The 26,517-nt window shown below is 31.3% G+C and overlaps 2 protein-coding genes across 2 annotated transcripts in view; one reads left to right on the plus strand and one right to left on the minus strand.

The window, feature by feature from the left end:
- The window catches only part of LOC144848795 (vacuolar protein sorting-associated protein 26B-like), a 79,693-nt gene that overhangs the window by 7,911 nt on the left and 45,265 nt on the right, over nucleotides 1–26,517 (minus strand). The gene's annotated exons all lie outside the window — the stretch shown is intronic.
- LOC144848300 (uncharacterized) overlaps nucleotides 7,318–26,517 on the plus strand; it is a 45,919-nt gene continuing 26,719 nt past the window's right edge. Inside the window, exon 1 of the mRNA XM_078705016.1 lies at nucleotides 7,318–8,602. Within this exon, the coding sequence (XP_078561142.1) occupies nucleotides 7,318–8,602 (1,285 nt within the window). The remainder of the gene's footprint in view (nucleotides 8,603–26,517) is intronic.

The raw sequence follows: 26,517 nt of genomic DNA on the forward strand, positions 1-26,517 counted from the left end.
CCAGAGTCCTTTAAAATTTTGAAGGACATATGAGTGTGTAAATATACTACTGAAAATAGTAAATGTACGTTCATCATCATTAAAACACGTTTTTCTATAAAGTTTAAGGACCATGTCAAAATTATTTTAAATATGCAGTGAAAACATATATTCTACTGCAGTAACTGCAGTAGAATAATTATGACATTATTTCAAGGATACGGATACGAGACAATGAAAGTAATAATAAGGATATTTGGTTCTTATTGTTGAAACATGTGATACAGGAAAATAAAAGTGGAAACTGTAAAGGAAATTATTGAAAAATTCCAAAAGGAGAATATATTTGGACATGACATGACGCAGCATAGTGAATGATATAAATAATGTTGACAGACTTACATTAATAACTGGTATCGCTACAAAGGACAAGCCAATTACGGATTGGAAGCATTTTAAATGCAATTTACTGAAAGTGCCAAACAGAAGCAATAAATGGATTTCTGATCGTTCTTTGCTAGATTTTAAAAGAAAGGAAGATTGAAACTGCAACTAGTACATAAAGACTACCAATACTAAAGCTGCATATATATATACACGCTGAAAATTGAATTGAGAATTGTCATTACTGGAGACATTTTGATTTTTTATAATTTAATCAGAAGTGGTGGACAGTGCTGCAAAGCTGTATATTTTACCTTTTCTACCAGGCTAGAAATTTGATTTTGGTTGTTTTGACCAAATAAAATTTTATTGATAAAAGATGCACCAACACGTAAATATTGCAATTTTACTGTTTTCTCTGTTTAAATCAATTTCATCTAATACTGTTTTACTTGTTGAGCCGCCACCAGAGGTCAGAGCTTTTCCAGGACAAAATGTTACTCTCCCATGTATATTCAAAAACTTTCAACACAGTGAAATCACAGCCTCATGGGATTATATCGGAGATACAATCGTACATATTACCGATGACCGGAGATTCTTCAAATCTGTTATCGACCACTTTCAATTCTCTTTCCCTGGCGAGGGCAATAACTTTACTCTACATATTGTTATACCAGAAAGTAAGTTGATTGATTTTGAAGATGATGTCACTGTTACAAAACAATTCAAATTTGTTGTGACAATAAAAGAAACTCATGAAAAAAATATATTTATTTCAAACTTGATAATTCAAAAAACCCCAACTTGTTTATCTACTGAGACTGTTTATACATCTTTTTTGGACAATGAAGAAGATAAAGAATTACCGGTAACAAACACAACAGACAGTACTAATGAATACTACCAAAATGACAGTGGTGCATTTTACTTCATCCTATTATGTGTCGCTATAATTATTATCATCATTCTTCTAATTGTACTTTGCCATCGTAAGTGTAAAACAGACTCCAGAAAAAGCAGTAGAGATGACAATGTACGCAATCTACCAACAGATCTTATAAGTGATGATTACCAAACATTACAAAGAATGAACAATACAGACAATAGAATGGTAGAGTATAATACAGACGAGCCGACAAGAGGACAGGAAGATGGATACGAAGTACCAAAACAACATATAAGGCAAGATTATCAATCCTTAACATTAGATACAAATGAGGAGACAGAAGCTTATGAAACTATTCCATCAATTGACATAGGTCAAAGTTCAGATGTCACGTCAGAAAATTTAACTTACATCACTACTATAGATGATACAAATGAACAGGCAACAGCTTATGAAACTATTCCATCAATTGATAGAGGTCAAAGTTCAGAGGTCACGTCAGAAAATTTAACTTACATCACTACCCTAGATGATACAAATGAACAGGCAACAGCTTATGAACCTATTCCATCAAATGATAGAGGTCAAATTTCAGAGGTCACATCAGAAAATTTAACTTACATCACTACTCTTGATGGTAGACTGACACACGTATGTCAACAGGAAAAGGTATATGATGACACTTACACAGAAATTGGTGACAAGGAAGAAACTGTTTCTGATCAGAGTGTTGAAAACTCAAAAACACATAGTTATGTCAATAATGCTTGTGTTAGGAAACAACGTCAACTTCCTGGAAACTAGTGTGGTAGCTTTATTTCTATGAATAGAAGGGGTACAATTTCAAACACACACCAATAGAACAATTGGACAATAAGTTGACAATAAACAGTTATGCATGCAGTATACACCATTTATTATTCATTTTTGATCGAGTAAAATTACCAAATTTAATGTTCAATCTTTCACAATACATTATAGCCAACTTAAATAATTGTGTTCTTTCTTTTAAAGAACTGAAAAGATTCAGTTTTCTGAAATTTCAATTCAACTGTAAAGATTGTTACTACATACTGTAAATGTTTAAATAACATTAAAAGAAGTGATGTGTTGAATGTTGCTTATTGTAAATAGAAACATTTAATAATCGTTTAAAAATAATAGTTTTAATATGTAAATCCTTTCTTCACATTGTAGTTTATTTGTTTGTACTATAATAGATACTGTATACATATTTGTCTTTTGTTTTCATTTTTCCAATAAACTATAGAGGGAGCTATATCAAATAAAATATACAGTAATAAGAATTAGATTGGTGTACTTGAATCTTTAATTAAAAGTTGCCTTCTAAATAGTGTATTCTATGATACTAAGCAAAACAAATAGGACTAACAACTTAAAATAAACCCAGCACTAGACGGTGCTTAGTAACAAATTTCCAATATTAAGATATTTGTATTCAATTATTTTTCACTGTGGATTTTCAGGAAAGCCATCGAATATCCATTTCTAATCGTAAAGGACATATAATATATTTTTGTGGAACTATTTTAGTACAATTCATTAATAATGCACTTTCATCATACAAATTATTTAAGCTCAGAGCCCCTTTATTACAAGGATACACAGGGATATGAAAGTAATAAGGATATTGTAGACTATATAAAAATAATGCTGTTGTAATAAATAATAATGAAACTTGTGATACGTGTAAAGCATAAGGAAACAACTGGAAAATACATGTATAGGTTACATCATAGGACCTTGAATAATCAGTAGGATTCACACCAAGAAACACAGATACTTATATACACTCTTACCAAATAATAAGACAATACTTGACTTAACACTGGTGTGCAAAAGTAAATATTATTATATTTTAAGAAAAGACAATTTATCAAAATTGTTGGAATTCAGAACTTTTTATTACCAGACCGAAACTTTTCTTAATATCCTGTTTGTTGGAAAGTATTATACAGATATTGCCTGCTTAGAGGTGAAATATAAGATTTGACATCCCCGAGGGAATGATATTATGTTCGAGGGAATATATATATCCCGAAGCGGCAGCTGAGGGATATATATAATTCCCCGAGAACATAATATCATCCCGAGGGGATGTTAAATCTTATATTTTACCGATATAAAAGGCGATATCTGTTATATTACATAGCCAAGAACAAGTCTGCTGGGTCGGGTGAAGCTAGGCTAGGCTAGGCCTATATCTAAGCCTCCTTGTTGTATTGTATGTAAACAAGCTGCCTAGGCCTAGACACCTAACCTTGCGAAGAATAATATACAGATAATTACTAATTAATGATTCCTTGGCAATAAAATATTCACTAGCCTAGGTCGTTTAAATAATAACAGAAGAATTTCCATCAATAAGCCTACATTAATAATAATAATATTATCATAGGCCGAATAAATAACAATTCGTCTTCTTTCTTCGAGCCGAATCACCGGATGTTCAGTTGCGAGTATCGTGCGTCGCGCGCGTACCGGTTACTACTGTGAGTATTAACCAATCACAAATGGTCTTTCATCACATCTAGGGAGGACTAATAACAAATGAGGGCGCTATGTATGCATAGTTTAAATAGTTTAGTTGATTAATTTCTTCAAGCAAGTTCCGTGGCGCAGCGCGTGAAGCGTTGTCTTGTAATGGAGTGACAATTCCACCGCATTCCATCGCAGGTTCAAGATCCAGTAGATGACTTTTGTTTAACGCGAGTGTTGCCACACGAAAATTACACAGTCAATATCATCGAACTCGAGAATTTATATGATTAATGACAGGGACACGATAATTACGCGAAAATTACTCAGTCAATATCATCGTTCTCGAGGATATATACGATTTACGATCCTCGCAGTGGTAGTCATGTGATGCAGTTTCAACCAATCACGTTCACGTATTTACATAGGCTATGTAATATAAGATTATAAAGTTGAGGAAAACCTGTTTTGTAAAACATCAATATCGTCTTGTCATAGCGAACTGGAAATTGTTCACGAAGAAAATAAGGTGGATGCTGTAAAAACTACAAACTGACAGTGCTGGTTAGTTGAAAATCAACTTATTAACAGGAATTTTCCGACTCTTTGAAGATGTCTATTGTGAGTTTACTTGTTTTGTTATTTATATCATTTGTTGCAGCACAGTTTGAGATTAAACCACCAGAAGAAGTAACAGCATACCCTGGACAAAATGTTACACTGCCGTGTGTCATAGCAAACTATTATACAAACCAAACAGTAATTTGGTTTTCCATAAGGACAAATAATAACAACAACAAAGAAGTAATTACACAGATAGAGAAGTTGAATTCCAGATTATTGACAACTTGAAATTCTCAATCCTTGGTAAAAACAATAACTTTACTCTACATATTTTTATACCAGAAAGTAACAAGATTTATTTTGGAGATGATGACACTATTACAAAGGAATTTCAGTGTTCAGTAACTAGTACACAGAACAAAAATATCATATTCAGAGCTACATCAAAAGTGACAATTAATCAATCTACATTTATTAACCCCTTCACTGCGGAGCATTATTCCTACCTCTGTGCGTAATATATATTTAAGAAAAACATATGATATTTTAATAAATTGCAAAAAAATACTAATTGAGATAATTGTGTAATTATTTTTGTGGTGTGTGATGGGCAAAGGGTTAGTCTACAGTTAGGTATAAAAAAAAAAGTAATTTGCATATTGATGACGTCATGTGACGTCATTACAGGTATTTTGGATTTCTTGTTTTTTATCGAATCAATGATAAAAACTATATTTTTTATAAGAATTCTTATGGAATACGTTTTTCCAACTGGATATTGATGAAGATACGTATAACAAATAAAAATATTAAAACAAATTGAATTATTTTGATTGTTTTATAAAAATTATGCACAAATCAAAGTTTTGGGGCAAAATCGTGAAAATAATGACAGTTTCCAAAAATTCACTATAGTACAAAATCTAACTATTGTTTCAGAATTTTTTTTTTGGGTGTTGTGATAAACACGATGTTGCCCTATTGGGGCTGGTAAATTTTTGTTACTTTCAAAATTGCCGCCATTACGCTACTCAAAACAACTTTCCAAGATAGAAATACTATTATATATACTATACTATATATAATTAATTAACTATAGAGGGCGCATTATTTTCAAGACGATAATACAACTATAGAGGGCCGTTTTTTTTGCTGGAAAATTTTTTTAATGACTTGCAAAAATATTCAAGTTCATCGAAAGAATATAGAGGGTGCTATATATTATAGGCAAATACGATTAAATAATTGTTTTGCCCATACCCGGTATTACCGGGTATACGTATTTCAACGACGTTTGTTTATACCCGGTAGTACCGGGTATACGCAGAGAAGGGGTTAAACCAATTTGTTTACTTAATGGGACTGTTTATACATCTGGACAAACATTAAAGTTTGGCTGTCTTGCTGATTCTAATTCAGACATACAAACAAATTTGAAATCAGAAAAATGACAAATCTTATCATCAAACTTAATATTCTCAACTCTTTACCACACTTCAATTGTAACAAAAGTAGATAATAATGCTACTTATATCTGTGAATCACAAAGACTCGGGACAAATGAAATTAGAAGTTGCTCTGTCAGTCCAATAACTGTCAACTACAAACCACAGATTAACATCACACAAATATCATCATTGGAATACATCTGTACTGCAGAGGCTAGACCACCTGTTAATGAAGCAGTCTGGATTGTGGAACCTAATTTTCCAGAAGATAATTTCACTACCGGTATTTCAAATGGACTTAATTTGAAATTTACTGAACTGCCAAAGGTTAGTTCAGAAATAGAAATATCATGTGAAGCAGAAAATAATTTGGGGAAAGAATCCAAGTCAATGATCATTTCATTGTTCAACAAAAAGGAGGAAGAAATAAAAACCGAGTCTGACAGTGATATACCTATAGTTTACTTTATCCTCCCAAGTGTTGTTGGAACTGTTTTTATTGTTGTTGTAATTGTGCTTTGCTACTGCAAATATAAGAGAAATCAAGCCACTGACTATGACGATACCATTGTTGCTGAGAGAAGAGGAAGACAAGAAGATGGATACCAAGTACCAGAAGAACATGTCAGACTAGATTATCAAACATTAAACACAAATGATAAAAATGAAGATGCAACAGCTTATGAAACTATTCCACCAATTGACATAGGGGTCAATCCAGATACATCAGCATATATAACCACTATTGATGGTGAACTTGCATGGCAACAAGAGACTGTATGTGATGAACCTTACATTGAAATTATTGATGATAAAACATTATGTTAACAATCGTGATGAGAATGTAGAAAACTTGTCAACAAGTAGAGTTTATGTAAATAATCCTTGTGTTAGGAAACAAAAAATTAAGCAAAATCAGAAAGCAGAATAAACACTTTAACACTGTTATTATTCTATAAGAACTATGGACTTTGTAAATTATTTACATCCAATCATTGAAACTATTCTAGTACTATTGTTTAAGTCAATTTTTATACTAAGCTTAAAAAAAACCCCAAAAAACTGTTGTTTAAAGGATATATCAGAAATCGAAAGTAATAACAATAAGGATATGTATGTCTGCTGTTGTTGGTGGTTGTTGCTATAATGAAATCTGTGACTATGAGGAAACAATTCAGTTACAATATAGGACTTTCAATAAAATACAAACATCTTTAAAGATCTACCAATAACTACATTGAATACAGCACTTGACAGCTTTACACATGGTGTGCAAAAGTGAACATACTTTGAAGCAATTGGACAATGCTTCACTAACACAGAAGATCAAATATATCAATCAAATGTAGTGGAAGAATTCACTTCTGGTAATCCATGGACGTTGTATAGTTGAATTGGACAATAACAATTAAAGTTGGTGAAATGTTTATATTTGGAAGAAAAACATCTGTATAAATTACTAAGAATAATTAATCAGTTGGAACCAAGACTTGGCTTAACTTTAAAACAGTAAAGATGTATAACATTGTGAGTTTACTAATTTTGTGGATTATAATGATTTCATTTGCATCTACTGTTGAATTTGATATTAGACCACCAAAAGAGATAAAGGCATTCTCAGGACAGAATGTTACATTGCAATGTGTAATAGCTAGCTATTCAACGGTCCAAGATGTCTATTGGGATTACATCAAATCGAAACAAAGAAAAGTCATTACACATAATAGAGAACTCAACACCCCAACTATTGACAACTTGCAATTCTCTCTCCTTGGTGAGGACAACAACTTTACTCTACATATTGTTATACCAGAAAGTAACAAGATTGATTTTGAAGATGATGACACTGTTACAAAACAATTTCGATGTTTAATAACTAGAAAACCACCTAATAATAATCAGATATATTACTCAATTTCAAAGATGACAATAAAGAAATTTGTTACACCAATTTGTTTATTTAATGACATTACTTATACGTCTGGACAAACACTAACTTTTGGCTGTCTTCCGGATTCTAAATCAAACATAACTACAAATTTGATATCGGGAACTGGACAAATGTTGCCTTCATATGTAGAATCATCAACTCTTTACCATATTTCAAATGTAACAAAAGAGAATGACAATGCAGTTTATATTTGTGAATCGCAAAGAATTGGAACAAATGAAACAAGAAGTTGCTCAAAAGGTCCAATCACTATCAACTACAAACCAGAGATTAACATCACACAAATATCACCACTGGAATTCTACTGTACTGCAGAGGCTAGACCACCTGTTAATGAAACAGTCTGGAATGTGGAGTCTAGTGTTCCAGAAGATCACTTTACTATTTCAAATGGAACTTTGAAGTTTACTGAACCGTCAAAGGTTGGTTCAGAAATAGAAATATCATGTGAAGCAGGAAATCTTGTGGGAGAAGAATCCAAGTCAATGATCATTTCATTGTTCAACAAAAAGGAGGAAGAAATAATAAAACCTGAGTCTGACAGTGGTATAGTTTACTTTATCCTCTCAAGTGTTGTTGGAACTGTGTTTATTGTTGTTGCAATTGTGCTTTGCTACTGCAAATATAAGAGAAATCAAGCCAGTACTAGTGACTATGATGATACCATTGTTGCTGAAAGAAGAGGAAGACAAGAAGATGGATACCAAGTACCAGAAGAACATGTCAGAAGAGATTATCAAACATTACAAACAATGAATACAAATGACGATGCAACAGCTTATGAAACTATTCCATCAAATGACCTAGGGGTCAATCCAGATACATCAGCATACATAACCACTATTGATGGTGAACTTGCATGGCAACAAGAGATTGTATGTGAGGAACCTTACATTGAAATTATTGAATAATAAACAAGTAGAGTTTATGTAAATAATCCTCGTGTTAGGAAACAAAAAATTAAGCAAAATAAGAAATGATGCGAATCTTGTATTAGAAACTTAAATAAGCATTTTAAAAATATTTTACTAATAACAACTATTACTTTATGTCTAGATACTCTGTAATTATTCGAATAAATGCCCTGGGTTTTGTGTTCATTTGAGGGAGGCATTTATTTTTTGTAGTGTAATAATGGTAACATGTATAATCAAATAAATTTCCATCTAGATAGAACAAAAATACAACACAATTATTATTAAGAAGTGATACAGTAAACATTGTATCAAAAAGCTTAGTAAATTGTAGATTATTTCAATCAATGAATTCTAGTACAAATACAAATTTGTTTTAATACAATATTGTGTATATATGTATGTTCTATGGGGGCGGGGGATGTTTTTTCGAAGGAGGAGGGGGGAGTTTATTCAAAGTATGATGTTAATATTCGAAAAAATTAGATAATCATATCATAGCATATAAGATTGTTTTAAGGAAGTAAGAAATATCCATTTGTAATCATATATTATTTTGGAACTATTCTAGTGCTGTTGTAATAATAAAACACTTTCTATATATCCAAGGTTAGAAACACTTTTGTTTTAAGGATCTAATGATTCCTGTAAAAACATTGTTGTTGTTTTTATAATGAAACTTGTGATTGACAAAATACATGTTACATCACAGGACCTTCAATAATATAGTAGGATGTACAAGAAACATCTTTACAGATAATAATACAACTGCATTGAATACTGTACTTTGATTTTAACATGGTGTGCAAAAGTGAACATAATTTAAAGGATTTGGACAACACTGTAACAGAAGACTTAGTTTGGAAAAACTTATATTTTGAAGAAAAACAATCTTTATAAATTACTCAAAATCCAATTCATCAGTTGGAACCAAGACTTGGCTTAACTCTAAAACGGTGAAGATGTATAACATTGTGAGTTTGCTAATTTTGTGGATTATAAAGACTTCATTAGCTGCTGTTGAGTTTGATGTAATGCCACCCACAGAATGTGCGGTAAAAAAGTATTCCAATGGTATCATTTTAGGCACTGTTGCTACTACTATTATTATTGTTGTTGTTGTAATTGTGCTTTGCTACTGCAAGTATAAGAGAAATCAAGCCAGTAATACGGACTATGACGACACAATTAATGCTGAGAGAAGAAGAATAATACAGGAAGATGAATACCAAGTGCCAGAACAACATGTCAGACAAGAATATCAAACATTACTACCAAAGAATACAAATGAAGATGCACCAGTTTATGAAAGTATTCCATCAAATGACCTAGGGGTCAATCCAGATACATCAGAATACATGACGCCTATTGATAGTAGGTTGGCACAAGAGACTGTATACGATGAACCTTACATTGGAATTATTGATGACAAACATTATGTTAACATTCCTGAGAATTCCATGAGAATGTAGAAAACTTGTCAACAAGTAGAGTTTATGTAAATAATCCTCGTGTTAGGAAACAAAAAATTAAGCAAAATAAGAAATGATTACCATGTGGTTTCTATTATTTTGAGGATTTTTCTTTGGAGAATGTGAACTTAGAGTTCACGAAATTCAGTAACTTTCACCTAATTAAAAAACAATTCTCCAAACATATGAATAACATTATAAAAAAAATATTTTACTAATGTGAACTATGCATTTATGCAATTTTATTTATCTGCAATCAATCATTTAAATATTTTTTTAAAACTATCTCTTTAAACACCTCATAAGCAATAAACTTTGAGATAGAAATTATTATTGTTATTACAATAACAACAATTGTATGATGTGTTTATTAATATACTTCCTTCTAAATATTGTCATGTGAAAAAAAATATAAATATACTCTCACTGACGTTATCTACTAACTATAGACTCACTACTATATACTACTGCATTCAACTGTAATAATGGTAAATGTCACCTTTAACCAGGTTAAAATGTTAGAATATTGATATCTTATATATAGTAATTCAAATTAATTTGTTCGTATAATAGAGTAATTAATTCTCTTTAAAAAAAAACTTTCTGAATTTAAGTGGTATAAGGATGTTTTGTAGGGTTTAAGAAGATAATAAGGATGTTATAGTGTAAATAAAACCATCATAAGTTATCAAATTAAGGAAACTGTGAGTGTATTGGTTACACCATGGGTACATTACAGACATACTGTATCAAGTAATATACTGCTTTGGAAATATTTCACAGTTTTATGAACATAGATTAAAGGATATCATATTATATTTTAAGACATGTTTTACTAAAAGGAAAGAAACTATTTAATCAATGGGTATTGGATGACAAGGATATAAAGTAGCTGCTGCATTGCATTTTGAACTTTCTTAAACTTGGAAATAAAAAAAGCTTCTTGATTTCAAAACATAAGATGTCTAATGTTGTGAGTTTTCTGATTTTCTTGTTTTTAGTTTCATTTGTTGCTGCCCAGCTTCCTACCTTTCCTTCAAAAGACGCAAATTCATTCCTTGAACAAAACAATAAGGAGGAAGACATAACAAGAAATGTTCTATTCTACTTTCTCCTCTTAGGCATTGTTGGTAATGTCATTGCCATCGTTGCCATTTTGCATTACTACAGTAAATACATTTTTAAAAGAAGTCAAGCCATTAATATTGACTCTAATATTACCGTTGTAAGAGAAGTACCAGAACAACATGTCAGACAAGATTATCAAACATTAAAAGATGATGAAAAGGTGGACTATGATGATACAGTTGTTGCTGAGGGAAGTGGAAGACAGGAAGATGGATACCAAGTACCAGAACAACATGTCAGACAAGATTATCAAACATTAAAAGATGATGAAAAGGTGGACTATGATGATACCATTGTTGCTGAGAGAAGTGAAAGACAGGAAGATGGATACCAAGTACCAGAAGAACATGTCAGACAAGATTATCAAACATTAAAAGATGATGAAAAGGTGGACTATGATGACACAGTTGTTGCTGAGAGAAGAGGCAGACAAGAAGATGGATACCAAGTACCAGAACAACATGTCAGACAAGATTATCAAACATTAAAAGATGATGAAAAGGTGGACTATATTGACACAGTTGTTGCTGAGAGAAGAGGCAGACAGGAAGATGGATACCAAGTACCAGAACAACATGTCAGACAAGATTATCAAACATTAAAAGATGATGAAAAGGTGGACTATATTGACACAGTTGTTGCTGAGAGAAGAGGCAGACAAGAAGATGGATACCAAGTACCAGAACAACATGTCAGACAAGATTATCAAACATTAAAAGATGATGAAAAGGTGGACTATATTGACACAGTTGTTGCTGAGAGAAGAGGCAGACAAGAAGATGGATACCAAGTACCAGAACAACATGTCAGACAAGATTATCAAACATTAAAAGATGATGAAAAGGTGGACTATATTGACACAGTTGTTGCTGAGAGAAGTGGAAGACAGGAAGATGGATACCAAGTACCAGAACAACATGTCAGACAAGATTATCAAACATTAAAAGATGATGAAAAGGTGGACTATATTGACACAGTTGTTGCTGAGAGAAGAGGAAGACAAGAAGATGGATACCAAGTACCAGAAGAACATGTCAGACTAGATTATCAAACATTAAACACAAATGATAAAAATGAAGATGCAACAGCTTATGAAACTATTCCACCAATTGACATAGGGGTCAATCCAGATACATCAGCATATATAACCACTATTGATGGTCAACTTGCATGGCAACAAGAGACTGTATGTGATGAACCTTACATTGAAATTATTGATGATAAAACATTATGTTAACAATCGTGATGAGAATGTAGAAAACTTGTCAACAAGTAGAGTTTATGTAAATAATCCTTGTGTTAGGAAACAAAAAATTAAGCAAAATCAGAAAGCAGAATAAACACTTTAACACTGTTATTATTCTATAAGAACTATGGACTTTGTAAATTATTTACATCCAATCATTGAAACTATTCTAGTACTATTGTTTAAGTCAATTTTTATACTAAGCTTAAAAAAAAACCCAAAAAACTGTTGTTTAAAGGATATATCAGAAATCAAAAGTAATAACAATAAGGATATGTATGTCTGCTGTTGTTGGTGGTTGTTGCTATAATGAAATCTGTGACTATGAGGAAACAATTCAGTTACAATATAGGACTTTCAATAAAATACAAACATCTTTAAAGATCTACCAGTAACTACATTGAATACAGCACTTGACAGCTTTACACATGGTGTGCAAAAGTGAACATACTTTGAAGCAATTGGACAATGCTTCACTAACACAGAAGATCAAATATATCAATCAAATGTAGTGGAAGAATTCACTTCTGGTAATCCATGGACGTTGTATAGTTGAATTGGACAATAACAATTAAAGTTGGTGAAATGTTTATATTTGGAAGAAAAACATCTGTATAAATTACTAAGAATAATTAATCAGTTGAAACCAAGACTTGGCTTAACTTTAAAACGGTAAAGATGTATAACATTGTGAGTTTACTAATGTTGTTATCTATAATGATTTCATTTGCATCTACTGTTGAATTTGATATTAGACCACCAGAAGAGGTAAAGGCATTCAGCCTCATAGTGAATAGTAGGCCTAGCTATTTTCAACATCCAGAAAACTATGATGACACTTGCACAGAAATTGGTGACAAGGAAGAAAATGTTTCTGATCATCAGAGAGTTGGACTTAAACCATCAAAATAATTCTTGAATTAAAAAAACAATGTCAAATAGAAACTAGTACCTTTTTCACACATATTTGTAAACTTATAATAAAATAATTTTTTTTCTTTCTTTATATTATATTGAAAACACTCTGAAGTTTTCTTAATTTTGAATCTAACTGTAAACTCGTTAGATAATAAAAGAAGTTCTGTGTTGAATGCTGCTTGTAATTCATTTTCTTTTCTTTTCTCCAATAAACTATATAAAATGAAATACACAGTAATAAGAATTAGAATCCTGTACTTGATTCTTTAATTAAAAGTTTATTCTATGATGCTAAGCAAAACAAATAGGACTAACAACTTAAAATAAACCCAGCACTAAATGGGGCTTAATAACAAATTTCCAATATTAAGATATTTGTATTCAATTATTTTTCATTTTCATTTTCAGGAAAGCCATCGAATATCCATTTCTAATCGTAAAGGACATATAATATATTTTTGTGGAACTATTTTAGTACAATTCAGTAATAATGCACTTTCATCATACAAACACTTTCTCTATCTGAGCTCAGAGCCCCCCTTTTTTTAAGGATATACAGGGATATGAAAGTAATAAGGATATTGTAGTTTCTATAAAAACATGGTTGTTGTTTTTATAATGAAACTTGTGATAGATAGAGTAAAAGCAAACAATTGGAAAATACAAGTACAGGTTACGTCATAGGACCTTGAATAATCAACAGGATATACACCAAGAAATACAGATACTCTATACTCTACCAAATAATACAACTGCATTGAATTCTCTACTTGACATCTTTTAACACTGGTGTGCAAAAGTAAATATTATTCAACGGATTTGACACATATTTTAAGAGGAGACAATTTATCAAAATTGTTGGAATTCAGAACTTTTTATTACCAGACCGAAACTTTCCTTAATCCTGTTTGTTGGAAAGTACAAGATTATAAAGTTGAGGAAAATCCGTTTTGTAAAAACTAAACATCAATTTCATCATAAAGTAGCAAACTGGAAATTGTCTCGGATGTTGGAAGAAAATAAGGATTCTATAAAAACTCCAAACTGACAGTGCTGGTTAGTTGAAAGTTAGGATACAACGTTGTTTTAACATTTCACATTTTTCCACCATCTGGGTAAATTCTGTAGTTTTCTTATTATCAACTTATTAACAGGAATTTGCCGACTCTTTGAAGATGTCTATTGTGAGTTTACTTATTTTGTTATTTATATCATTTGTTGCAGCACAGTTTGAGATTAAACCACCAGAAGACGTAACAGCATACCCTGGACAAAATGTTACACTGCCATGTGTCATAGAAAACTATTATACTAAACAAACAGTCGTTTGGTTTTTCAAAAAGAGAAATGACAAAAAAACAATTACATATAACAGACGACACAACTTCAGGATTATTGACAACTTTCAATTCTTTCTCCTTGGTGAGGACAATAACTTTACTCTACATATTGTTATACCAGAAAGTAACAAGATTGATTTTGGAGATGATGACACTGTTACAAAAACATTTCAGTGTTCAGTAACTAGTAAACAAGTAAATATATTATCAAATGCTAATTCCAAAGTGATAATTCAAAAAGGTATTAAGCCAACAGGTACAATCACTGTCAACTACAAACCAGAGATTAACATCACACAAATATCACCACTGGAATACATCTGTACTGCAGAGGCTAGACCACCTGTTAATGAAATAGTCTGGATTGTGGAATCTAGTGTTCCAAAAGATCATTTTAGTATTTCAAATGGAACTTTAAAATTTACTGAACTGCCAAAGGTTGGATCACACATGGAAATAAAATGTGAAGCAGACAATATTTTGGGAGAATTATCAAAGTCATTGATCATTTCATTGTTCAACAAAAAGGAGGAAGAAATAACCGGAAATGATTTTGACAGTGATATAGTTTACTTTATCATCTCAAGTGTTGTTGCTACTATTATTATTGTTGTTGCAATTGTGCTTTGCTACTGCAAGTATAAGAGAAATCAAGCCACTGACTATGACGACACAGTTGTTTCTGAGAGAAGAGGAAGACAAGAAGATGAATACCAAGTACCAGAACAACATGTCAGAAGAGATTATCAAACATTACAAACAATGAATACAAATGAAGATGCACCAGTTTATGAAACTATTCCACCAAATGACCTAGGGGTCAATCCAGATACATCAGCATACATGACCACTATTGATGGTAGGTTGGCATGGCAACAAGAGACTGTATATGATGAACCTTATATTGAAATTATTGATGATAAACATTATGTTAACATTCGTGATGAGAATGTAGAAAACTTGTCAACAAGTACAGTTTATGTAAATAATCCTCGTGTTAGGAAACAAAAAATTAAGCAAAATAAGAAATGATTACCATGTGAGTCTTGTATAAACTTAAAGAATAAACATTTTAAAAATATTTTACTAATAACTATTACTTTATGTCTAGATACTCTGTAATTATTTGGATAAGCGCCCTGGGTTTTGCGTTTATTCGTGGGAGCCATTCGTGGGAGCCGTTTATTTTTATTTTTTGATACAGTATCAAAAAGCTTGGTAAATTGTAGATTATGTCAATCAATGAATTCTAGTACAAATAGAAATGTGTTGTAATACAATATTGTGAATATATGTATTATTCCAAATGATGGTCTATGGGGGCGGGGGATGTTTTTTTGAGGGGGTGGGGGTTATTCAAAGCACGACGTTTATTCGAATAAATACGATAATCATAATCTGTAAGATTGTTTTAAGAAAGTAAGAAATATCCATTTGTAATCATATATTATTTTGGAACTATTCTAGTACTGTTGTAATAATAAAACACTTTCTATATATCCAAGGTTAAAAAACTTTTGTTTTAAGGATATTATGATTGCTGTAAAAACATTGTTGTTTTTATAATGAAACTTGTGATTGAAAAATACATGTTACATCATAGAGACCAAACTGTAGTTTTTACTTCTTTTCCAGACTTAACGTATATATATATATATATATATGTACAAACATCTTCACAGATAATAATATAACTGCATTGAATACTGTACTTTTAACACGGTTTGCAAAAGTGAACATAATTTTAAGGATTTGGACAACACTGTATTAACTGTAACAGAAGACTATAATAGTTTGGAAGAACTTATATTTTGAAGAACAAGGCCATATACATGGCTGCAGTCGCGTGCACTAATTGAGTTTGTTTACCGACCGACATAGTGAGCTATAGAACAATCTGCAATCCAATTAATCAGTTTGAACCAAGACTTGGCTTAACTTAAAACGGTAAAGATGTATAACATTGTGAGTTTGCTAATTTTGTGGATTATAAAGACTTCATTAGCTGATGTTGAGTTTGATGTAATGCCACCCACAGAAGTGAAGACATTGCCAGGACAAAATGTTACGCTGCCATGTGTGGTAAAAAAGTATTCCAATGGTATCATATTAGGCATTGTTGCTACTATTATTATTGTTGTTGTAATTGTGCTTTGCTACTGCAAGTATAAGAGAAATCAAGCCAGTAATACGGACTATGACGACACAATTAATGCTGAGAGAAGAAGAATAATACAGGAAGATGAATACCAAGTGCCAGAACAACATGTCAGACAAGAATATCAAACATTACTACCAAAGAATACAAATGAAGATGCACCAGTTTATGAAAGTATTCCATCAAATGACCTAGGGGTCAATCCAGCTACATCAGAATACATGACGCCTATTGATGGTAGGTTGGCACAAGAGACTGTATACGATGAACCTTACATTGGAATTATTGATGACAGACATTATGTTAACATTCCTGATGAGAATGTAGAAAACTTGTCAACAAGTAGAGTTTATGTAAATAATCCTCGTGTTAGGAAACAAAAAATTAAGCAAAATAAGAAATGATTACCATGTGGTTTCTATTATTTTTAGGATTTTTCTTTGGAGAATGTGAACTGAGAGCTCACGAAATGTCGGTAACTTTCACCTAATTAAAGAACAATTCACCAAACATATGAATAACAGTATAAAAATATTTTACTAATGTAAATTGTAAACTATGCATTTATGCAATTTTAAAACTTTCTAATATATGCAATCAATCATTTAAATATTTTAAAAACTATTTCTTTAAACATCTTATAAGCTATAAACTTTGAGATAGAAATTATTACTGTTATTACACCAACAATACTGTACGATGTGTTTATTAATATCTACTTCCTTCTAAATATTGTCATGTGAAAAAAAATATAAATATACTCTCACTGACGTTATCTACTAACTATAGACTCACTACTAATATACTACTGCATTCAACTGTAATAATCGTAAATGTCACCTTTAACCAGGTTAAAATGTTAGAATATTGATATCTTATATATAGTAATTTCAAATTAATTTGTTCGTATAATAGAGTAGTTAATTCTCTTTAAAAAAAAACTTTCTGAATTTAAGTGGTATAAGGATGTTTTGTAGGGTTTAAGAAGATAATAAGGATGTTATAGTGTAAATAAAACCATCATAAGTTATCAAATTAAGGAAACTGTGAGTGTATTGGTTACACCATGGGTACATTACAGACATACTGTATCAAGTAATATACTGCTTTGGAAATATTTCACAGTTTTATGAACATAGATTAAAGGATATCATATTATATTTTAAGACATGTTTTACTAAAAGGAAAGAAACTATTTAATCAATGGGTATTGGATGACAAGGATATAAAGTAGCTGCTGCATTGCATTTTGAACTTTCTTAAACTTGGAAATAAAAAAAGCTTCTTGATTTCAAAACATAAGATGTCTAATGATGTGAGTTTTCTGATTTTCTTGTTTTTAGTTTTATTTGTTTCTGCCCAGCTTCCTACTTTTCCTTCAAAAGACGCAAATTCATTCCTTGAACAAAACAATAAGGAGGAAGACATAACAAGAAATGTTCTATTCTACTTTCTCCTCTTAGGCATTGTTGGTAATGTCATTGCCATCGTTGCCATTTTGTATTGGTACAGTAAATACATTTTTAGAAGAAGTCAAGCCATTAATATTGACTCTAATGATACCGTTGTTTCTGAGATAAGAGAAGTACAAGAAGAACATGTCAGACAAGATTATCAAACATTAAAAGATGATGAAAAGGTGGAATATGATGATACAGTTGTTGCTGAGGGAAGTGGAAGACAGGAAGATGGATACCAAGTACCAGAAGAACATATCAGACAAGATTATCAAACATTAAAAGATGATGAAAAGCTGGACTATGATGATACAGTTGTTGCTGAGAGAAGTGGAAGACAGGAAGATGGATACCAAGTACCAGAAGAACATGTCAGAAGAGATAATCAAACATTAAAAGATGATGAAAAGCTGGACTATGATGATACCGTTGTTGCTGAGAGAAGTGGAAGATAGGAAGATGGATACCAAGTACCAGAAGAACATGTCAGACAAGATTATCAAACATTAAAAGATGATAAAAAGCTGGATTATGATGATACCGTTGTTGCTGAGGGAAGTGGAAGACAGGAAGATGGATACCAAGTACCAGAAGAACATGTCAGACAAGATTATCAAACATTAAAAGATGATGAAAAGCTGGACTATGATGATACCGTTGTTGCTGAGAGAAGTGGAAGACAGGAAGATGGATACCAAGTACCAGAAGAACATGTCAGACAAGATTATCAAACATTAAAAGATGATGAAAAGCTGGACTATGATGATACAGTTGTTGCTGAGAGAAGTGAAAGACAGGAAGATGGATACCAAGTACCAGAAGATACCAGATACATCAGCATACATAACCACTATTGATGGTGAACTTGCATGGCCTTACATTGAAATTATTGATGACAATGATGATAAAAAACATTTCCCTGATCAGAGTGTAAAATACACTGTTAATAATTAGGAAACAATAATTGATATAAAATTATAAATAATTTGCGAACTTTGTAGTAAATAAACATTTAAATAGTACTTTACTGTATATTATGTGCCCTTAACAGGGTTCTACTGTATACTGAAGAAAAGTCCTATATTGAGTTTATTATACTTGTCCAAATGTATTTTAAATTGTTCCAATCATTTTTCATTAAACATATGATTCAAGGTGGAACAGGCATAATGTATGTTGATGATAGAAACCAAAATAAATGATTAATAGAAACTAAAGTAACGCTCTACTACTTGAAATAACACTTCTTATTTGGAAATTGCGTAGAATATAAAGTTGTTACAGCAATTCAAAATGTTATAATCGCTAAAATCAATTTATCTATTGTGAGAAGGAATTTGTTGATTTGTTGTACACAAGATGTCTAAGATATATATTGTGAGTTTACTGTGTTGTTTGATAATAATAATTTCATTTGGTGCTATTGTTGACATATGTATAGACAACAGCAATTGTATATTCTACTTTATCCCTTTAGGAATTGTTACTTGTTTGTTTGTACTCATTATTTTACTTGTACTTTGCTACCATAAATATTACAAAAATGAAACCAATGACTATGATGATACCACTGTACCTGAAAGAGAAGACAGACAAGAAGAAGGATATCAGATACCAGAAACAAGTACCAGTCAGATTTACCAATTGATTAAATCAAAAACAATGGTTGCTAACAATGATACCATTGATAAATCTAATCTCACTATTGACAAATTTCACAGTGCAAGGGTCATACCAGATACTTTAACAGACATGACCTCTATTAATTATAACCATGGAGGACAAAACTTGGAAATTGTAGATTATGCTGAAGGTACTGTTGACACAACAGATGACACAGATTATGATATCATTCCTGATGTAGAAAATACATCTGATGATAGAGTTTACGTCAATGATCCTGGTGTACAACAATGTACAGGAGCTGAATGTGAAGAACTTTATATGGAAATTGTTAATGAACATGAAGATAGGACAAACAATATTCATGATCAAAGTACAGAAAACACATCAACTAATGTAGTTTATGTCAATAAGCCTCATGTTAGGAAGAAATGGGTTATTCCACATTAAGTGTACATGTCCAGTCAAACAAAAGGTAAAAGAACGTATTACCTGTATATAAATGTTTGAACTTTAAGGATATGTAACATTAATATTCTGAGTTACATAGTTACAATGACAACCGTCTATTATTCATGAAACATTGTTTCAGGAAATTACTTTTATTGATTTAAATAAGAATTTGAGTTTTAACAGCCAAAGGTCAGTTCAGAAATACATGTGAAGGCAATATGATGTGATGAACCTTACATTGAAATTGTTGATGACAACGATACATTGTCCCCCTGAAAAAAACATTGGTTTGTTATGCCATTTTGATGTCACATATAGTTTACTCACTTTGACCAAACATTGAACGGGAAACAAATTATTTACCTGAAAAAATCTGTAATTTAAAAACTACAAAATGGCCCATTTAAAGTCTAATTTCATTAATCTTTTTGGGGGACATTACATCTTTATTCATTTAATCAAAGCATTTCAACATTTTAAAGTGTTTATATGAAATTTATAAAACATTCATATATTATTTGCTATCTATTCTTATATAAAAGAGGATAATAATAATAATATCCTGGATTTATATAGTGCCTAATGTTGTGAAACCTCTAAGCACTGTACATAAACTAATACGATTGAAGGGATTCCAACCATGCTAATTTTTTTTAAATAAAGATAAAGAAGGGACTTGAAATCCCACAATGCATCACTTTGATATGTGTGGTATAAAAGTTTGCATAGTATATAATTTAGCAGATAATAAAAGAGATTGGTACATCAATATATTGCTGTTGATAACGAAAATTATGTATACATAGGAAACATTACCAAATTATGGTATATCGGTTACACCATTACAGAAACGTGGTACGGAAATCAACACAGATAAGCAACACAGATAATAATTTACTTTAGACTGTCAGACTTCAGTCAACACTACTGTGCAAAATAAATCAAACAATTTGAAATTTGAGTTTCATCAAAAGTGCTGGAAGAAACAATTTTTTAAATCTATGCTGACAAAAAAAGCTAAAGAAACAAGTTGGATATTGTCAATACTGAAAAGGAAAAGAATATAAAGTTGTTGCAACAGTATTAGAAAAGTTCTTATATCTGCGGAAACTACAAACATTTTCTAAACATCTTTCTATACGGTTATTAGACATCTATACAGTTGTGACCAGGACTTTCTTAAACTGAAAATATTACGGTTATTAGACATCTATACAGTTGTGACCAGGACTTTCTAAAACTGAAAATATGACGTTTAAGACATATATTGTGAGTTTATTGATTTTGTTGTTTGTACTGACTTCATTTGTTGCAGCACAGTTTGTTGTTAAACCACCAAAAGAAGTGAAGACATTCTCTGGACAAAATGTTACGCTGCCGTGTGTCTTAGAAAACACTCAGCAAGTCCAATTAGCATCTTGGTTCACCAATGACAGAAGAAAAGTCGAAAACATAACTATCGACAACTGGAAATTCTCTCTCCTTAGTGGGGGCAATAACTTTACTCTACATATTGTTATACCAGAAAGTAACTTGCTTGATTTTGAAGATAATAACACTATTACAAAACAATTTCAGTGTATCATGTATAGAGCCGGTAAATACTATACTTCCAGGTCAAAAGTAATAATTTATTCATTTATTAAGCCAAATTGTTTGTTTCATGGGACAATGTATACATCTGGACATCAAATATTAACTATTGCATGTCTTCCAGATTCTGCAAGCAACAATATTAGTACAACATATTTGAAATCAAGAAAAGGACAAATCCTGCCTTCCAATTTAATATCCTCAACTCTTTACCACACTTCAATTGTAACAAAAGAGGATAATAATGCAATTTATATTTGTGAATCACTAAGAATTGGAACAAATGAAACTAGAAACTGCTCTGTTGGTCCAATCACTGTCAATTACAAACCAGAGATTAACATCACACAAATATCACCACTGGAATACATCTGTACTGCAGAGGCTAGACCATCTGTTAATGAAACAGTCTGGATTGTGGAATCTAGTATTCCAGAAGATCACTTTACGATTTCAAGTGAAAGTTTCAAATTTAATAAATTGCCAAAGGTTGGTTCAGAGATGGAAATATCATGTGAAGCAGAAAATATTTTGGGAAAAGTATCTAAATCAATGATCATTCCATTGTTTAACAAAAAGGATAAAATAATAAACAACAATATTATCAGATTAAGCATAGTTGTCATTATTGTCGTTGTTGTAATCGTGCTTTGCTACTGCAAGTATAAGAGAAATCAAGCCACTGACTATGATGACACTGTTGTTGCTGAGAGGAGAGGCAGACAAGAAGATGGATACCAAGTACCAGAACAACATGTCAGAAGAGATTATCAAACATTACAAACAATGAACATAAAAGATGATGGAAAGCTGGACTATGTTGATATTGAGGAGAGTGGTATACAGGAAGAAGGTTACAAAGCACCTGAAGAACATATCAAACATGAATATCAAATATTACAAACTATTGATACAAATGAAAAGTCATCAGCATATGAAACTATTCCAGATATTGAAGAAGGTGAGAGTTCAGGGGTCATGTCAGGTACTTGGAAATATATGACCACCATCGATGCCAAACTGACATATCCACAGGACACTACATGTAATGAACCTTACATTGAAATTGTTGATGACAGCGATGACACAAACTATGTTAACATTCCTGACGAAACTAGCAGAGTTTAAGTCATTAATACTCTTGTTGTTGGGAAACAATTTACAAAAAAAATAGAAATGTGAATGTTAATAGAAATAAATATTTTAATAAAATATCTTTAATATTTAATGTTACACTACTCAAATGTATTATATGTATGCGTGGCGTAAAAAAAATCAAATCAAAATTTAAAATGTATAGTTTTCTAGATATTATATTATTATTAATAGTTTTTTTTTAATTTTGGAGACAAATTTATGAACTTTTTTAGATAATTCTGGTTTTTAAACTTTTAGCCAACTTAGCCATGTACTATATAAAATAACAAAATATAATAGCTATAGTGTTTATGTACAAGTTTATATAAATGTAAGAACAATCCATCTTTGACATTTTTGCTTCCAATTGTCATAAAAAATGAGAACAAAAAAATATTTAGTAATTTTCTATTATGCTACAATTTGTATTAAAACTGATTTAAATATATAACTGTGGAGTTCTTGTTTAATAACTTTGTAAAATTATTTCTTAAAACTTAAAACAAAAGCAATAAGTTTGAAATAGACTGTATTATGAAACTAGAAGGGCACTAAGAGAGCGCAAACCACCGCCTAGGCATATGAAAATTGGATCACATGTTCTCATACAGCTATGAAACCATCCTTTAAAATCGGGAAATAACTTTTTGAGTAATCCTACTAACAAATACAGAAAGAAACACACCTAATTGACCTCGTAACCAACGAAGGGTCATTAACATTTTGTATTTATCATCTTCTTCCTTCCTTGTATGTAATCATACATACAAACTGTCTCATCATTATCTATTAGTACCTCTCAATTGCTTTTAAAGGTAATTATCTCATAGCATGATCTTTAACCAGGTTGACATATTAGATCATGTATATGTCTGTCTTATTTTACAATAGGTAATTTCCAAAGATTTTATATAACATTAGAAGGTGAAGTGGATAAGGGGATAAACAATATTCATGTTGATCCTGCTATCATTCCAGGCAACAACCACTTTGTAGTATTGTGCTAAATTGAAAACACAGAATATCCCCAATTTATATCTAATTTTACGGCCCTCAAATGAGACACAATACAATTAAAGAATCTGCCCCATAAGGAAAAAAAGCTCAAATAAATATGCTGTAATTTTGAACTAAAGTATAATTAAAGACAAAAACAAACATGGCTTATTATCAACCATTTTGGAAAAGCATCTTCATTAGGTACAATAAAAAAAACAATTGTATCAAACTAAGAATTTTTAATTTAATTTTTTAGAATACCCAAGATCATGGTCTATCAGTAAGAAAAAGTTGGTTTAGAAAATTCTGCAGAAAAGTGACACCTGCCTCCAGATCCAACTGGTCTAGGTCTATCAGTTTTATAGTTCTAAATACAATTAGAGGACATTAGAAAAATATAGAAAAGATATATTAAATACTGGATCATCATCTTTTTTTTTCTTCATAAAAAATATGTACAATACAAATATTTCCTGGTTGAAAGGTTCACTGAAAGTGATAGAAAGCAAAGGGTAGGTGTTGCTACCAAAGATAATAAACAGGATACATCAATACAATAACATAAATATTAGAAAAAGTAAAAAGGATTATTTCACAAACTTTGATAGTATTCTACTTCAAAGGGCTGTTGAGCCAACATCAATTTCAAGGAGGATAAAATAAATATCTTTTATGAATGCAATCTGCTTAGTTGGATTTGAAACTATTTTAAGAATTTTGTTTACCTGGAAAAGGAACTTTTCTAAAAGCATAGTAAATTAAGGAACTAGAATCCAATTGTTGTTACACATTGTTGCAAGATGCATAACAAATTATACATCGTGAGTTTACTGATTTGTTTGTTTATAATGATTTCCTTTGCTGTTCAGTTTGATGTTAAACCACCAAGAGAAGTGAAGACATTCCCAGGACAAAATGTTACACTGCCATGTGTGTTGAAACACGTTAGAAGATATCATATAGCCCAATGGTTTCAAATTAGAGGAAGTCAACAAACAAGCATCACAACAAATAGAGAAATCAAAACTCCAACTATTGACAACTTGCAATTCTCTCTCCTTGGTGAGAACAATAACTTGACTCTACATATTGTTATACCAGAAAGTAACAAGATTGATTTTGAAGATGATGACACTATTACAAAACAATTCAAGTGTTCTGTAGTAGGAGCATATACCAGCGACATATATATTACTACTAATTCAAAGGTGACAATTCAGAAATTTACATTTGACAAGCCAATTTGTTTATTTAATGAGATTATGTATACATCTGGAAATACATTAAAGTTTGGCTGTCTTTCTGATAATGAGGATGACATTATAACACATTTGAAATCAGACAAACGACAAATTTTGCCCTCAAAAGTAACATCGTCAACTTTTACACATACTACAAATGTAACAAAAGAAGATAATAATGCAATTTATATTTGTGAATCACAAAGAATTGGAACAAATGAGATTAGAAGTTGTTCAAAAGGTCCAATCACTGTCAACTACAAACCAGAGATTAACATCACACAAATATCACCTTTGGAATTCATCTGTACTGCAGAGGCTAGACCACCTGTTAATGAAACACAGTGGATTGTGGAGCCTAATATTACAGGTCTTTACACAATTTTTAATGAAGTATTAGAAATAAAGCAGAAACATGATTCAGAGATAAACATTACTTGTGAAGCTGAAAACAATATTGGAAAAGAAACGAAAACATTGATTCTCACTCCAAACAAACAAAATGTAATTGATGATTTTGATATTAATGTTGATACTATTAGTAGGCCTACCATAATAATCATTGTGATTGCACTGTTAACATGTGGTGTACTCCCAACAACAACAATTGTATTGTGTTTAAAACGAAAGCATTCAAAACACAATAATACAGACCGAAGTAAAAACATGATAGGTATGTCAAAGTTCAATTCTGAAAATAAATACGACGATGTTAGAGAAGATGAGTTGGATTTCCAGGAAGTAGGTGACCAAGTTTATGAAAATGAAAGTGAAATAAATAAAAATGTGGAAAATAAACAAACAAAATTGGACAATTGTGACGATTACCAATGTATAGACATCTATTCAGAGCCAAACGAAGGTAATAATAAGGTACATGAATACTCCAAAGTGAACAAGCCAGATTATAAGGACTGTGAAAATGAGATATATGAGGGAGGGGTTGATTCTGAAGAGGAAGGGGTACAAGATGAAGTAGATGTTTATTCTCAAGTGAACAAGCCAGCTTATAAGGAGTGTGAAAATGAAATTTATGAGGGAGGGGTTGATTCTGAAGATGAAGTAGATGCCTACTCTCAAGTGAAGACAGATTATAAAGAATGTGAAAATGAAATATATCAAGG

This window comes from Antedon bifida, chromosome 7, assembly GCF_963402885.1.
Source record: "Antedon bifida chromosome 7, ecAntBifi1.1, whole genome shotgun sequence".
Taxonomy (NCBI): domain Eukaryota; kingdom Metazoa; phylum Echinodermata; class Crinoidea; order Comatulida; family Antedonidae; genus Antedon; species Antedon bifida.